The sequence below is a fragment of the Lycorma delicatula genome, chromosome 11 (genome assembly GCF_047948215.1).
Source record: "Lycorma delicatula isolate Av1 chromosome 11, ASM4794821v1, whole genome shotgun sequence".
Taxonomy (NCBI): Eukaryota; Metazoa; Arthropoda; class Insecta; order Hemiptera; family Fulgoridae; genus Lycorma; species Lycorma delicatula.
Genome location: NC_134465.1, coordinates 28035137 through 28053186, shown reverse-complemented (window position 1 = coordinate 28053186; position 18050 = coordinate 28035137). Strand labels below are relative to the sequence as shown.

Genomic DNA, 18050 nt, shown 5'->3' with positions numbered 1-18050 from the left:
GAATTTAACTGCAACTCGCATTGCAAATTTATTGCGGGTCAAATCTGGGGGTAGCGCTCTTGGTCAGTAGCTAACCAAGAATCACATACTTCAACTGCTTCAGAGGACCGAGATACTCTCTTTCTTTTAGCAGACTTCAAATAATAAGGCATATCTTTTTCTTAACTATTGATAGTCCAATATCAACAACCAAAACAAACAATCAAAACCTATAAGAGTTCGCTAAATATGCTAACTTAAGATAATTAAAAATAATCATATTAATAGAATATTTACAAGTTTTTTTTAGAACTCAGAAATCTTTTCTTTTATCATAACAGAGATATAATGAAGTAAAAGGATTAATTTTTTCTTTAATGGATATCTTTAATATTTTAAATCCTAATGGGGATTAGGATATATTTGTATTAGGATATATGTATGTCAATATCTGTCATGATATTTGTGTTATGACTTAAGCTATTGTTTCATTGTTAACAACTAATTAATTAAGTTAAAAATGGATATCTAGTGAATACAAATCACAAAAAAAATCTAAATGTATAATCATATATCATATGTCAACAATTTTCAAAATTTACCAACAACAATTTATTTTATTTCGGTGCAGCAAATGTTGGTACTGAAATAGTTAAATAGAAAAATAAAGAAAATTTAACTGAGTCCAAATCCAGCCAAGTAACATATTATATTTGCAAAAGAAATGATGAATTTTAACTTTTTAATATAAAACCATAACATTTTTTAATTTCAAGATATGTTGAAATTGTATCAAGATATTGCAAATGTATATACCTGGGCAAAGCCATTGTTCAATAAAAAATTCTACCCAGCTGGAAACAGCTGCTATCTGATACTGTACACTATGATTTAGTATATACGAACTTATTGATAATGTACGAGGATTTGTTGCAGCTATAGCAAGAAATTCTGAGTAATGGAAAAATGATAGTATGCACATATACCTGGAAAAAAGAAAAGAAAAATTAATTAAGGTAAGTAACTAAACGTCTCATGCCAATTACCAATACTGTTGTAGTCAATCAAGCGTTAGGTGCTAACAACTAGAATAATTTATTTTAAAATTTAATAATTTTAGACAATTCATACATTTAGAGAGGTTAACCAACCAATTTTATAAATAAAAACATAGTAGCCAAATGAAACTGAAATTAGTTAAGAGTACTCTAATCAAAATAACTCGTTTAGAGGGGAAAAATTATTACCTGGACTTCTATAAGTGGAAATGGTAAAGGGGCTTATAATAAACAAAAAAAATAAAAATAAATGGGGTGAAAAATGGTATTATTGCGATTTCTGGTGAAAGCTGACATCAAAAAAATTTGTGGTTATTTAAGACATAGAAAGGTATACTATAACCAAGTTTTATCAAAATTAAATTATTTTTGCGAAAATGAAAAATAAAACACAAAAAGAAAAGATTTTTTGCATTTTTCTTGGAAATTTTGAGGTTATGTTAAAAGTGACCTCTTAAAAGTTGTAGATTTTCACATGATCTACAATATTTGTATTGGAAAATTTTTTTTCAACCCCCAAATCACCCCTCCACCACCTCCGCTCATGCATTTATTTTTTTTTGTTTATTATAAGCCCCTAAGTCATTTCCACTTATAAAAGTCAAGATAACAATTTTTTTTCTCTACGTGCAATTTGGTTGGACTAGAGGTATTTATTAAGATAAAGAGTTCTGGAATGAGATCTAGCACGGGAAAATAATCAAATTCATATGACAGTTATTGAAATGTCCTCAGAACTATATCAGGGTTCCCATCGAATTTGAAGATTTTGTTTTCCTGACTTACCAATTTAGTAAACATTTCCTGACTCTCATAATGTTATGCTATTGTCATTTACTCTACAAAATATATATATATATATATATATATCTTATTTTTTGCAACCTCCACCATCTCCATATTGCCCAACTCACTTTTTTTTTATTATTTATTTACTACATTCATTTTTATAGTTTATTTTTTAATGATTTTTTTTTACAATATACATCACTTAAAATTAGGCTATTTTTCAGTGATAAATTGTTTCAATACATTACATAGAAAAAAAAAATTAATAAGTTTTTGCATAAAGATGAACATCATGGTAACTAAAACAAAGATAAGAAATAAATACTAACTAAAGTAATTTGTTAAAAATTTTTCAGAAAAACTAGCCTACATTATTTTGCAAAGTAAACAAAAATTTACTCAACAGTACGTTACACCTCTTAGATGAAATAATATATGATGTCACTATCACAGAGGTCTGCAATAAAATGTAAATACCAATATAATAAAAAAGATTATTAAAATATGGAATTAATTTAAATCTATATAAAATGTTTAATAAATTTAATTAACTTTTACAATTGAAGGTATAAGTATTTAGTTTTTTCTAAAGAAATTTAAATTAACAAGGAAAGTAAATCTGGAATTACCTACAATCTAATTTCATAAGAGTCCAAAATTTTGGTTTGCCTGATAAGCCTTTTTATGTTATTTTTTAGTAAAAGTAAAACACAACAAAACTCTGCTTAGAAACTTATATTATGTATGAAACTACTTTTACAAATAGAAGGTTTGAAATACACTAAACATTACTTAACAATCAACACAGTTTGAAGTTTTTATACATTAACAGTATTGTTGAGATTAGGATGCAATTTTTAAAATATGTTCTATGATACTAAAAAAAAAAAATTTTAATGGACATACTCCGCATGAAATTGGCAGACAAAGTGAAAAATATAAATATTTCAATAAAAACATTTCTGCTTGTTTCTATTGATTGAGTATTGTTGATTATTGCAATTAACTTTGTATTGGGCCTTAATAATCAATCTCAAGTGAATCGGTGACAATTTCATCTTCATCTAATGGAACTATGGACAATCCAGCAAAGTGTGTGATGTGTGTGACAAGTTATGAAAATTTAATGGACTCTAGGTATCATAGGATAAATTGATAAAGCACTTAACTGATGATGATGCAATTTCAAAGTTATACTCACAGAATGTAATGGTGAACACAAATAATGGTATACAATACCAATCTTCATTATAATATTTGTTACAGAATAAAGGCTAGTGACTTTGATTTCTCAAGTGATTAATTCTTAACAAATTTAATTTTGGCTTATAATAATAAATTATGTCAAGGAATGATGACATTTTTGTTTCTTAAATTAGGAATATATAAGAAATAAAAATTATTTAGATAATACTGAGGAACTACTTGATCGATATCAAATTTTTTCATACTGATATATGATTATGATAATGAAAATAAATGAAGAAGACAATAAATTAAATTCAGAAATGCAAAATAAACCAAAAACTAACTTTAATAGTCATCAGTCAGCCGTTTTGAAAATGACTAATAGCACTCTTCATAAGGTGTTCTCCATTGAACACATGATTAATAGCAAGGAATATGCAGTATAAACTCTCTCTGTAGTGACTATACTTCTATTTAAATATAAATTCAGACAAATGTATTACAAGATGGTGTTTAGCATTGCCGTACCTTGGTACTTTACCCCTAACTTCTCTTCACAAAACTCTAATCTTAATCCTAACCTCTCTTCACGGATGGATTAGTACTTGAACAGGTCACATAACTCACAAAACTGTTTGCTAATTAACTACAGTGATCAAACAGCATGGACTTAGACCTTGCAGGTAAAGTAATGATCTGTGGTTAAGTGGTTCGGACAATAGGTGGTCCAGACCTGCTTTATGACATTTTAACCTTGGCTTTATCTGATCCTAATTTTATCTGCTATGGTACATTAAATAATGAAAAAATAGAAGCTGATCAAGTAATTGTTCAAATTACCTGTATCTAAATGAGTTATTATGAAATAATGATTCGTTCATTATTGATTTATATTTAATGGGATAGGTCAGTACAATAGTGAATACTTAGTTGAAATGCAACCAAAAAATTAAAATGTTCATTACTTAAACAATGTTAGTACTAAAGATTGAAAAATATTAGCTAAATATAGTTAATATAAACAGAGGAAGGTAGAAAAAGTTAATGATACAGTTTTAATATTGAAGAATTATGTGGTACTCTCTCAGAATTTACACCTTAAAAGGTTTTCTTTTTTTTTTTAACACTATATGACAAATTGTATATATATTAACATAACCTTTCTTTTTCCTGTTTAGCCTCCGGTAACTACCGTTTTAGATAATACTTCAGAGGATGAACGAGGATGATATGTATGATTGTGAATGAAGTGTAGTCTTGTACATTCTCAGTTCGACCATACCTGAGAAAATAACATAACATAACCTAACCAAACATAACTTACACTCACTAACCTTGGCTAATTACCATTAATATACAAATGATATACAATGATGCTATCTTTAATGATGGCTAATAGAGTTTATTAGATTCTTATTTATGTGAATTTCTATGGGTTCACTGATATAAGGATGAAGATGATTTGCTCAATTTGATATTTCAACATATTAGTATTAATGAGTTTCATCCCGTAGTATAATTATCGTTTATTAAGTACTGAATTGTTTTATTAAAGTAATTGTAACTACAATTTATAATAAACTATAATATTACACAATATTATAAGTATATATCGTTAAAAATAATTGAAAAATTTCGGGAGGAAATTCCAAAAAAGTACTGAACATGGGACAGCAGAATTTGAATATCATAGTAAAATATTTGTACACAAAAAACAATTCAACAGAAACACTATAATAAATCCACAATAAAATAAAAAAATATATATATGCTTAACACAAAGACCAGACAATTGACTGGATAAGCACTTCCTTTAAAACTACATTAGTTGCTGCAATTTTCAGCAAATTATTAAGTAAAAAGCAAAATAAAAAATTTAACAGTCACAGAGTGCAATCCTATCATTCTTCTGATAACATAAGATGGCACTTATTGGTTGTATGGGACTCCTATTTTGTGTTTTACTTGCTGTAGTAAATTTGTTTATCAATTAGTTTATTATGTATGATATGAATTTAGAAGTATAAGATAATAATCATGCAAAATCTTTGTACACAACTCAACAAGATAAAACTTTCCTAATAATGATATCAACATACATTTGTTTCTAGACTTAGTTTATTAATTGATTTAGTTTATCATTTTAGAGTGCTGTACATTCGATTTATCTTTACATGCTGTTGCTGCAAACAAATGTAAAATGAAAATTTGGGAATTTCCGAATTCTGAGCAGCAAGCAGTGGAATTTTTCTAAGTGCAAGGCCTATTACCAGGAGTGAAATGTTATGTGAAAACTAACACAACTGTAACTTGTATTTTGAATCGTACATGTACTGGAGGTGCGCAACTAAAAACAGTCATAAAAAACATCCATATGAGACACAACATGGTTTGAGAGCAGTTACCTTCCATTTCTAGTATTGTTGGATGGAACAGATGACAAATTTGAAATGGTGCCGATGACATCTCGAATGAGTCATGAAACTAGGGTTGACTGGTGTATATATTGTCGAGAAATATGTATATCAGCCACGGAACGAATTTCATGTAAAAAAAATTGGCAGTCGTGGTAAAATAGTAGGGGTAGACGAGACAGTATTTACTAAATGTAAGAACAATGTTGGCCGAGTGCTTCACCACCAATGTGTATTTAAGGGAATATGTAGAGAAATGAGGGAGGAATTCATAGTTCCAGTGCAGAATCGAGACACTGAAACACTGATTAAGTTGATCAAGACTATATTAAGCCTGGGTCTATAATTTATTCGGATTGCTGGTGAGCTTACAACATGGAACAGCTTGCTGCAGTAAGTTTCAGTCACCAAACCGTCAATCATACATACAACTTTGTAAATCCTACAGATGGACCCATACACAAAATATTGAGCAATTATGGGGCTCAGCAAAGTGGCAAAATAAGAAACACAGGGGTACAGCAAGACACCATTTGGAGGCGTAACTAGCAGAATTTTTATGGAGGCAACATACTGATGTAACTGGCGCTGATACTTTTGAGGCATTCTTACACGAAATTCGTGTCTACTGGTCAGCTAAATAGGTAAAATATATATATAATTTGTATATTTAATGTTAATTAGATGAAGTTAGCGAGTGAAGCAAGCATACGTAGGTTATGTTGATATATGTGTGCGATTCATCATTACACAGAATCAACATAACCTATACTCACTAACCTCATCTGATTAATGTTAAAAATAAAAATTATATACAATAAGTTATATTTTTTATAATCAAAAACAAACTTGAACAATCCAAGTACAGAATTACAAAGTAAATGGAATGACACCTCATTTTTCTTTTCTTTATTCAATAGCACTTTTGCGGGATCCGGCATCAGTTGTATATAAATTACATATCAAAACAATTTTTTTTTTTTTTTTTTTAGAAAAAGTTTAAAAGATTAAAATTAAAATTACTATCATACCCATGAAGTATTAAATAAAATAGTATAATATAATAATATGATAAATATATTAAAATATAATTTAAATGACTTCATATTTTCTGTACATGATAGTAATTTTAATTTTTTTCTAAAAAAAAAAAATTGTTTTGTTTTGATATAAAATTTTATATAATTTACAAACAACTGATGATGTGGGAACCTGCAAAAGGTAAGTGTCATTTCATTCACTTTGTAATTCAGTACTTGGGTCGTTCAATATTATAGATTATGGGTCGTTTTTTGATTATAAAAAAACAATATATTGGTACAAAGGAATATGGGGGTCTTATAAGTATTGACTCTAGAAAAATCAATACAATAAGTTATACATATATAAGTTTTATCATGTTGAGTTGCGTGCAAAGGATAATGTATAATTATTACCTTATAATTCTAAATTCATATCATAAATAATAAACTAATAGATAAATGATGCAAATTTACTAGAACAAGTAAACGCAAAAAACAGTTCGATTTCAGTAGGGGTCCCGTACATAACCGAAAGATTGGTCAGCACTCACTAAAGCTATTAACAAAGATATTAAGTAAGTCAACAATTTTCATGACAAATGAATCTGAGTAAGTGCACATAATAAAGAAAGGAGCAATTAACTAAAGCACCTTACCATCCAAATATGTTCCATGAGTCTGTTGCTAATGTAGAAACAAACAAACCTAAACAAAATACAAATCCAAGAAGTATTGCTCTAACAGCAACCTGAAAAAAAAGTCAAAACACATTTTAATACTATTTTAAAAACACCTCTTATATATATTATTTACTTGCTCATTACATAGATGAAAGTAGGTACTAAAAAAATAAATATTTGAATATTTTAACTACAATTAAGACAATTATTTCCATAATCTTATGCTGTGTGATATATAATTAACACATTACTTTTTACAAGACAAGATTCAAGTATAAAAAAGGTATCTGAAGAAAAACTGATATATTAAATTACATGCCATTTTCAAACTACACAATTCTAAGCTGCCATATCTGATATGTCTTAGTGAATAAAGATTATTAGAAATGCCACTTTACACATTGAGCAATGTTTATTATAAAAACCCATTACAAAGATGGGGAGGGTTAGGTGAAAAAATTAGATACTCATTTAGGTAACACAATGACCCATCTGGGTCAACGGTTGATACATCTCAAAGACGATATACAGCGCGTGTCAACATTCCCGTGAGTCTGCACAAATTATCACTGTAGAGAATGGGAGAGTAACAATTAATCCTGAAACATCTACACATCAAGCAGAACTTTTACACATTTCATGAGCTACAGTACAACAAATTCTGACAAAAGACCTTCCTTCATGCAAACAAAATTCTTGATGCAAGATTTCCCTCCTGCAGACCATCAACGAGACTTCATCAGTTGTGTGTTGTAACTTAAGGAAGTGGATGATAATTTCAATGAAGAATAATCTTTGAATATGAGGCTCATTTCCACCTTAATGGCTTCATGAATAAATGTAATTGTCAAATATGGGGCAGTGAAATTCCAAGGTTAATTCACATGCATTCTGTCAGATCCACAAAAAGTGACAGTAAACTGTACAATTCAAGCTGGGGAAATGATTGGGCCCAATTTATTTGAGAACCAAACTGTTACAGTGAATACTACTCATTAGTGAGTGATGCTCAAGAATTTTTTTTGTCAGAATTGAAGATAGACAGTTCCAACAGGATGGTGCAATCTGTGACATAGTACTTGAAAACATTCAATAAATACAGATGAAATTTCCAGGTCGCGTAATCTCTTGTTTTTGGGATCAGAAGTGGCCAGCAAAGTTGTGCGTTCTAACACCTTGCAGTTAGTTAGTTCTTGTGGAGTAACTTATATCAATAATTACACATACTCTTAGAGTTGCAGAATGAAATTCATTGCAGTATTAAAAAACTGACTTATGGGCATATAAATAAGAACTTTAAAATTTTATTAAGAGTGGACACCTGTCAACAGAGCTGTGGTGGTCATTTGGATAACAGTATGAATAATAAAAATGATATTATTCCATATTTAACCTCCTTCATTGTACTTTATATTACAATAAAAATATTAAATATTATTGATAAAATTGAGTTTTTTCGAATTAAACTATTGCTTCTTATTGAAACATCACTTAAAAACCCAGGAAGTTTTTTTTTTACATTTAGTTACAATACACATTTAACCTTGCAAAGAATATTTTTGAATATACTGAAGTGATTTACATTAAGGGAAATCAAGTAAAAACCACTATATCAAATAAAAAGCTTAAAGTAAAAATGCTTCTTTATCACAAACTAATTTTTAAAAGTTTCATAAACTTCCAAGAAATAGGATTGTGTACCACAGTATTTTAAATCATTTACTAGATATTTACAAAAAATTTCAATACAATTACAAATAGTTTTGTCTTAACACAAATAAAATTTCTGAACACCATCATGGTAAATGTGCTATTTTAATCTAAGCCAAGCAGTGCAGATTGACAAACCATAACATTAAATTGTAATGTAATAACATTTTTCCAAAATTATGACAGATTTTCTGAACATTTTTCTAGTTACGACGACATGGTAACTTCACGCATTACTAACCCAAAATTCGGTTAAAAAAATTATATACATCCACATCTTCCCCTGCCCCCTCAAATAATGTCGATTCCAAGTTTAATTAATTGCTTAAAAATATCAGTAGATAATGAAAAAGTGACCGACTAACAGTATTACATCTAAAAGACCGGCTAAATCACATTAAGATACAATAGAAACTACACATAAAAAAACCAGTTTCACTTACTTGATAAGAAAAGTTTCGTTTTATAATCCAGATAATAACATTTAATGATATATAATATAGAGGTAAAATCACGAATAAAAAATTTTTCAAAAGAAAGTAAACATGCAAGTCGATGTAACGTACGAGTAATATTAAAGATGGTAATAACGGTAGCAAAAAACAGTAAATGCTTAAAACACCATAATATATCAACATAATAAAAATATAAAATCTAAACAATATAAAATAATATAAAATAAAAAATATAGAAATCTAAAGAGTAAAAATATGTAATCTAAACTTCCTAATAAAAAAATGTATTTTCCTTGAGAAATTTACATTACTACACCGCAAAGTTGAGGTTATGACAGGACCATAATTTTGAATCTTTCCTTACTTGGAAATATAGACATGGAATGAGATTTGTTAAATGCAGTACAACCAACTGTCTACATAAAGTCGAAATTATTTTAACATCAATAAAGATAAATTTTTAAATTATAATAGCTATTAAACAAAAACTGGAATTTATTTTCCCAATTGTTACATATTTCATTTCGCTAATAAACATAACTACAAAAGCCACGTTATTTTAATGATAAATTAATTGTAAGAACAAAAGATCTAGGTATTTCGATCAGGCATGTCATTTTCAGTCGCTACAAAATTGTCATTTTATCTTATCTTTGAAGCAAATATAACATATTGATTGATCCTGAGGCTAAAAAGAAAAAACGTATTTGGTTAATATATTGTTGAATAGCATTTGATTCTAAATAAAAATAAATTAAAACCCATTACCTATCATTTTGTTTTAAAATATATTTACAGTAATTAAATTTGTTTGCAGTTTACGTAGATCAAACTACTTATATTACATTATGTTTATATTATAAATATGGATTTTAAGCACACCTAATTTTTAATCTACTATATATTTTATGATGCTGATCAAATCTTGATAAGAACAGCATCATGCTGCTCTTGAATGAAAATTCGGAACCAGGAGATCTGGTTCACACATTTCATGTGCCTACTGTTTCAAATCATCATAACTGAATAATACAAAATGCATTCTAAAAACTTCTAAATGTGCTTCCTGTAAAAATTTTAAAGTGCTGTTCCTGTATGGTATTCCCAAATTTACCACGCATTTAAACAAATTTAAATTATTTTTAAAATAACATGTGTGATGAATGATGTATAATTTTTGTGAAATATCATTTAATTTCATTGAGATTTTAATATAGCAATGTATGTTTCAAAAAAATATAGACCAATACTGATTTATTAAAATTTTTATCAATAGTAGTTAGGTGGCCATTATATATATATAATTTTGATGAGTCCCGAAGTCAGAAATAAATAAAACCTACTTTTTTAGGATATAGCATTACAACTGGATTAAGATTCTATGGCAAAACTCATAGGAAGGTAAACTTGGTAATATTAGTAAGTTGAAATTACTAAGAATGTTTTTTATACATTAATAATGCAAGTAATTGTTTTTTTTAACATTATTTTAATTTGAAATTATTATTGATGAATTTCAAATCACTCTTTATACAGTTTTTAAGTCAGTCCAGTTCATAGTCTGTGATAAGTATTATGGATAATAAACAAAAAATTTCAAATATATGTTGTACGACTGACCGTTGCAGAAACAGTAGCATTATAAAACAGTTACCATACATTTTAATAAGGTTAGTTACAATTGCAATTGCATTTGTGTTTACCAAATTTTAATAAAAGAATAATCTTACAATCATTTGTTTAGATTGAATTCATTTATTTACCTATATATCTTTTCCCCTACGTTCAAGACAATGATTGGTAGAAACTGTAATCAATTTTCATGTTATCCACTACTTCAATTTTATATGTTTGCCAATCTCTTTCAATTAATAATTTTCAATATTTGGTTAAGCTGTAGTTCACCTTCTATTTTGCAATTTAGATGAATAATATTTCTTTTCTTGTTTAATGTAATAGATGTAGCCATCCTAATAATGTGCTGCTGTATTTTCTTTTCTTTATTAAAGAATTCATTGCCTATGTATTTAATCAAATTTTTATGATTGAATTTTAAATGATTCAACATTTACATTTACATGGGGGTAAATATTTGAGCAGATGAAACAAAATAAAAATCAAAAGACAAAAATTGTGGGGAACTGTTATTTCAAAAATTTCATGAAAGAGACATTACCTGTTAAATGACAGAATGATGATGTTTTTAGTAACGGAACGTGTAGTTTGGTCATATTTGATAAGATCTAAAAATGGATTGTTGGCCCTTTTAAATTTTATTAAAAGAGTTGACACCTGCCGATGGAACATGTAAATGTAAATGTTGCTGATGGTCAGTTGGATGACATATTATTCTATATTTAATTTCCTACTACTTAATATTATTATAAAAATATTAAATACTGTTGACAGAAAAGTGAGTTCTTTCTTAATTAAACTATTGGTTCTTAAACCCCAACAATTTTTTTTTTACATTAAGTTAAAATACTAGCTAGAAAGCATTTTTAATTAATTAAAACAAACTCACATTATTTAAAAAACTACATTAGTGTATGGGCATGGTACTATTATATAGACTCTCCCCACAAACTGAAATTAAAATCCAAGATGTTCCAAAAGAGTTTAATGGCACTATTAAGAAAAAGGTTTTAATACAGAGTTGATTAAATTTCTTAATAATGAATATTTAGAACATGAAGGCTTTTGAATGCAGAAATATGTACTATTTTTGCAATAAATTTTCTAATTATATTTCTTTTATCTGAATTTTTTTAAACTTTAGTGCGAATATTGTTGATATATTATACAATACATCAATATTTAATACTACACAATGATGACAAAAAAAATTAAAAATATCTTCAAATTGTCTATATAGATAATTATTTTGATATTTTTAGTTTTAAAATTATCCATGTATGATACATGAAGTGAAAATATATTTAGATGATTTCTGAGCATGTATTATATGCAATATTAATATATTTTTATTGTTACTAAATTAACACTATTAGTGATAAATCTCATATGATTAAAATATCTTTAATATTAATAAGCTGCATAAACTAATTACCAAATTTGAACATTCCAGTTGTAATATGTGGGTTTATAAGAGATTCTTGTGTAGTAATTCATTCAGTAATCTTAATGCTAAATATTTACTTAAAAAAAGTTATAAAATTTATAATATTAAAAAGTTCTATTGAAAATTACTCATCAAAGTTTAAAAAGCATAAGTATATAGATATGCAGTTGTTATACTTGGCGTTTTTGAAGTAGTATTGGTACTGTTAGTAATACAATAAAGGGGATAGTACCAAAATAGGAAATCATAGTCAGCATGAAGTATTCATTTGTAGTTTGTATTTATGTTGATATTCTTGTACTCCCTGCTGGTCCAGCAATCCCTCCCAAGCTTGCAAATCAAATGAGCTTTCTAAGCTTTGATGAGTAATTCTAAAAAATGTGTTTTATTCTATCAAACATATTAATATCAAAAAATTAATTACAGTCTTTATAAGGGTAAGAGGGTTTGTTTTACTGGAAAAGCACTTATTTTTTATTTTTTAATCCTGAGTAATCGTACAAAGTTGTTTCCTTCATAAAGAATGATGAAGTTGTTTTGCTGGATAATAAGTATCATCATGACGCTAAAGATGAAATTAAGACAAGTTACTATACAATTCACATAGTGGCTATTACATGAAGAATGAGAAAAGGATGATGAAAGAGGAAGCGTAGAGGAAGAAGACAATCAACCTACTGAGGAGTAAAAGCCCATCAGGGCTAAGAATGGGACAGGGGTGTGGCAACTGGAAGCATAACAAGGCAGGAGGTGTTTTCCCCTCCCGGGGTTGGGATGTCCATAAAATGACAATAAAAAAAAAAAAATTGCAAAAAATTGTTCAATATAATTATTCTAACTTTAATGAGCTTTTTATCTTATTATAGAATTTTCTATAATAAGTCAAATTTCCTGACAGATCACACGATTTTTTTTTTTTGTCTTCAGTCATTTGATGCAGCTCTCCAAGATTCCCTATCTAGTGCTAGTCGTTTCATTTCAGTATACCCTCTACATCCTACATCCCTAACAATTTGTTTTACATATTCCAAATGTGGCCTGCCTACATAATTTTTTCCTTCTACCTGTCCTTCCAATATTAAAGCGACTATTCCAGGATGCCTTAGTATGTGGCCTATAAGTCTGTCTCTTCTTTTAACTATATTTTTCCAAATGCTTCTTTCTTCATCTATTTGCCGCAATACCTCTTCATTTATCACTTTATCCACCCATCTGATTTTTAACATTCTCCTATAGCATCACACGATTTAAAATTATTTTAAACTCGTTGGCCCATCTAATCAGAATTTGAACCCTCGGGGCTGAGGTCAGCCCGGGAAAATCCTGGAGCCAACTCACAGGCTCCTCAGGACCTACTTTATGGTATGAGAAAATTGAAATAAAACCTCTTTCTACAATTTCAAACTATTTTATCATATCGCAAGGCATTTACTTTTCGCTGAACAAAAATAATAAAACAAACTGTTGTAAATCATAAATATATTCTAATGCCCTAGAAATACCCTGGAAATGATAATAACAATATGATTCGACCCCCTCCCCCTATTTATTTTGTATATAATCGTATAACTGAAGGTACAAATTAAAGGACTATATAAATTTTCTAACCGAATTTATTCTAAATGTATAAGAAATTTTATACTGCAATAAATTCATTAAATAAAGAGCTAAACCTTAAATTTACGTCTTTAAATTTTTCTTCCGTTCTTGCTATTTTTATTAAAATATTCCTTTGTTGATTGTCATTAGCTTAAATTGTATTACAGACCTACCATTACAATGCACATAATATTCATAAAGTTGAGATTATATATATAGGTGATTCAGGAGGAATGAAAAATAATTAAGGAACTGATTGTACAGCTTGAAATAAGAAAAATGTTCACACAAAATTAATATAGTGACTTCTAGGTCAGTCAGTCTTAGGTTTAATTCCTGACAAGGGTTCGATATTTTTTCGCCAATCATTTTAAACATATTATCTCACTTAATAAAATATATGTCGCCAATCTGTGGCTGAGCCACGGCTCAGCCAACAGTTATTTTTATTATTTTTATCTTAGGCTTGTCACCCATTGACAATGCAGCAGTGTTTATCTGCCTCATCAAGTGCTTTTTTATAGTGTAGCTCTATTTAATGTTGTACCTTGAAATTTGTGCATTGTTACATCCCACCTTAAAATTAAAGATAGCATACATCTTTCTACATTTCCATATCCTTTAGTAGCTTGAAAAGTTGTACTTAAGTGTAATAAATACACAATCACCTTCATCTTTCATTTTTGTACCTATTGTTTCATCATCGAGTTTTATTAGCACAGCTTTTGGTAACTCACCCCTTTCCAGTTGGTCCCTTAGTAGGGCAGGTCATTTGAATTTCTTTACAATTTCCATAGTACATTAACTGAACCATCATAAATTAATATATTACACCTTAACATAATTCTTATGACGATTGTATGCTTAACTCTCTGCCGATTGTACACTATGCAACAGGCCACCACAGTTATTTATGTCTACCAGAATAACATTCCTGGGGGTATTTTTCCCATATTTTTCAGCTTCTCGTATTTCATCAATAACATTAATAATATAAACTCTATTTGTTTTTGATGTCATGTCAGTCATACTACAATTATAGTCATCAATTAATTTAATAGTTGGAAATACTCTTACAGCATTTCGATCTCAAATTCATCTGTTAAAGGTACCCTCCTTCTTTTGCAAAGCATTTCCAATTGGCCAGTTGTAATTTCGCCAAAATGCAAGTTATTTAATAAATCAAAGAACTCCATGTCATTTCTTTGTCTCATGTTTATTGTTAGCTCACAAAATGAAAAATGATGCTACAGATTTATTTCTGCTTTACATCAAGGTGGTGAAAAAAAACACTGGTCGCCTTTGACTGGAGGCAGTTCTATTATGTTACCAAAAAAGGAGCACTTTAACTACACTGAATAACTTATCATTATTAATCAGACACAGAAAATTATGAAATAATTATTTAAAAAAAAAAGTGGAACTGACATCAAAATGGGCTAAAAAGTAAGAAATAATTTTGTTCAAATACTTAATTAATTTCTAGACACTTTTTTGAACTGGCACCAAAAGACATGATCATACTTATGTGGTACTTGAATGCACCTATAGATGGTATGTATAAAAAGACGTAATAATCGCAAATGGAAAAGCAATCAGAGCATATAAATATGAATTCGACTGATGTAATATCAGTATTGGTTTTATGATGTATATGTATTATAGTATTATAAACATGATGTATTATAGAAAACGATGTATATAGTATTATAGAACAAATTTATAATATATCTAGAAATTAATTTTGCAGAAGCAAGTGCCGATTCAAAAAAGTGTCTAAGGAATTAATTCTTAGTTTTTAATGTATTTTGATGTTCTATTTTCTTAAAAATAATTATTAATTTAAATTATCTGAAAGTAACTTAATATAAAACCACCAGAACAACCTTCTCTACAAAATAAAATGAGAATTATTGAAAACACTGAATCTGGTAAAAAGCAAGATTTGAATGAAAAAATAATAATTACTGCCTTGATGGAACATGATGATAGCATGTATCAGTTATACCAAACATTCCAAGTTCGAATCCAAGTTGGGGTCTGGAAATTTATAACATATCAATCCCAACATATTCAGTATTAAACTTATTAGTTATGCAACTTAAAAATAATAAAAAAATAATAATAGATAAATAAAATAAGATAGAAAAATTTGAGTATAAATAATAATAAAAAATTAGTAATCTTACTTAAATAATTTTTTTATATACATTATAAGTATTTACAATAATAATAATAATTATAATAATTAAATTTTAACTATATAATATTTTATTATTAATAATAATTAATATTATAATTTGGAACACAATAGAGTATATTTATAAATTTATTATTGATTAATATAGTATAAGAAAAAACAAGAATAGTCTGTCATTGTACAGGTTATAATTGTAAGTTGTTATTTTAATTTCATATTCTTAATTAATAAAAATTATAATATAATAATAGTTATAATATTTTATAACAATTAATAAGAAAACATATATTGTTATAAAGAAATGTTAAAAGTATGTAACTTTTTTATGGCACTGAAGGTTCGTTACAGAAATAATTAATAGTAGTATTTAAAAGTATTGGTATAATAAAATAAATATTTTAAATCTACCATTATTTTGTAGTAATTCTGCGTATTAACATTTAAAATAGGTTGAAATGTCCACAGGTAAATGTAACAAGATATACATAATATTTTTTTAAAAATTATTTAATTAAAAAGAGTGTAGTGATGAGAGCACAATTGAAACATAAAATGTTTGAAAACTGATGTGAAATCCTATTCTCCTATTCTGAATTAGGTTAGATATGTTTTGTTTATCACCAACTGTATACTATATTACTGAAAATTTATTGTTACGTATGACTGAAAATAATTTATCTGATGTTTTAACTTTCATCCAAAATCATGTCAAACTAAGCAAACAGAAAAAATGTATAACAGAAAAATTTGTTATATTTTAAAGTTAAACACATGATTACGCAAATGACTAAAATAATTTTTGTCATTGTCATTTTGGTTTTTTCTTCATTTTATTTATTTAGTAATGAGACTGCACAATTAAAGTATAAATCTGTCAGATTGGAAGACTGAAATCTACCAGGTGATATCGTATTAAAATTAAAAGTCAATGGCTGTATCATATTTATTATTTTCTTCCTTTCATCTTTGCAATCAATATTCTGTTTATATACACATCTTCAGCATTTCATCTAACTCATCTTCAAAATGTTGTTTGTGTCCTTCAGAAACAATCTTTCGCAAAATATAAATGAATAATCAGAAGAAAGTTATTATTTTAAGTCTCTCAAATAAAAACATTCTTGGTTTACCAACAATGATAATTGGATAATTGCGTAACAATAACATTTTATAAGTAAAATGGAAAAAAAAAATTTACAATGAAAAAAATTGTAAATAAGGTATAAAATAAATAAGATAAATAAAGACTAGCAGTAACATAAAAATTTAATCAGATTGTTTGGTTTTGTTGAATAAAATCAAAATGGTGTGAGAAATGAGAATAATACATTGCTTGGAAGAGACTGTGAACTATAATGTCATGTGGATGATGAGAGAATTGAAAACTAATCTAAAAACAGGAACCATACATATGTGTATATTAAAATAACAAACTTTAAAAAATAGTCTCTGTCATTAATGTATACTTGAGATCAATTGAACTTTAGTTGTATTCAAACACAGATTGGTGGTTTCATAAGTCAGTGATAATAATAACATAACATTTGATTTATCACTTTCTCAAGTAATTTTAAAAAATCCCTTCAATTTACTCAATATGACAATGGTTGATGTGGAAAAAATTTATCTTATTTATTTATTTTATGGTTTAGCATAAGACAAGCCCCATCTTCTTACAATTTCAGCAATATTTTGGTCATCCCTTGCCATAAGGGTTGCTCATATCAAAAATTGTTTCAGATAAAAGTTTTTAAGGTAATGTTTAAAGGACTAACGACCACTTTAAACTGATTTGATACTGTGCCTATTAAGGTATGATTTTTTTTGTCTTTGAAACCCCATTTTTCCCACCCCCTGAGGCAATGGTTGGTGAT

The 18050-nt window shown here is 27.8% G+C and overlaps 1 protein-coding gene across 4 annotated transcripts in view; it reads right to left on the bottom strand.

Moving 5' to 3' along the window:
• Icmt (isoprenylcysteine carboxylmethyltransferase ste14) overlaps nt 1-9707 on the bottom strand; it is a 42540-nt gene extending 32833 nt beyond the window's left edge. For all 4 annotated transcript variants that reach the window (XR_012758237.1, XR_012758235.1, XR_012758236.1 and 1 more), the window contains exons 1-3: nt 9284-9707; nt 7107-7198; nt 796-965 (exon numbers count right to left, since the gene is read on the bottom strand). Coding sequence is in view for 1 of the 4 variants with exons in the window: in XM_075378575.1 (XP_075234690.1) it covers nt 796-965; nt 7107-7198; nt 9284-9478 (457 nt within the window). In the remaining 3 variants the exon portion in view is untranslated. The remainder of the gene's footprint in view (nt 1-795; nt 966-7106; nt 7199-9283) is intronic.
• Between the last annotated feature and the right edge of the window lie 8343 nt (nt 9708-18050).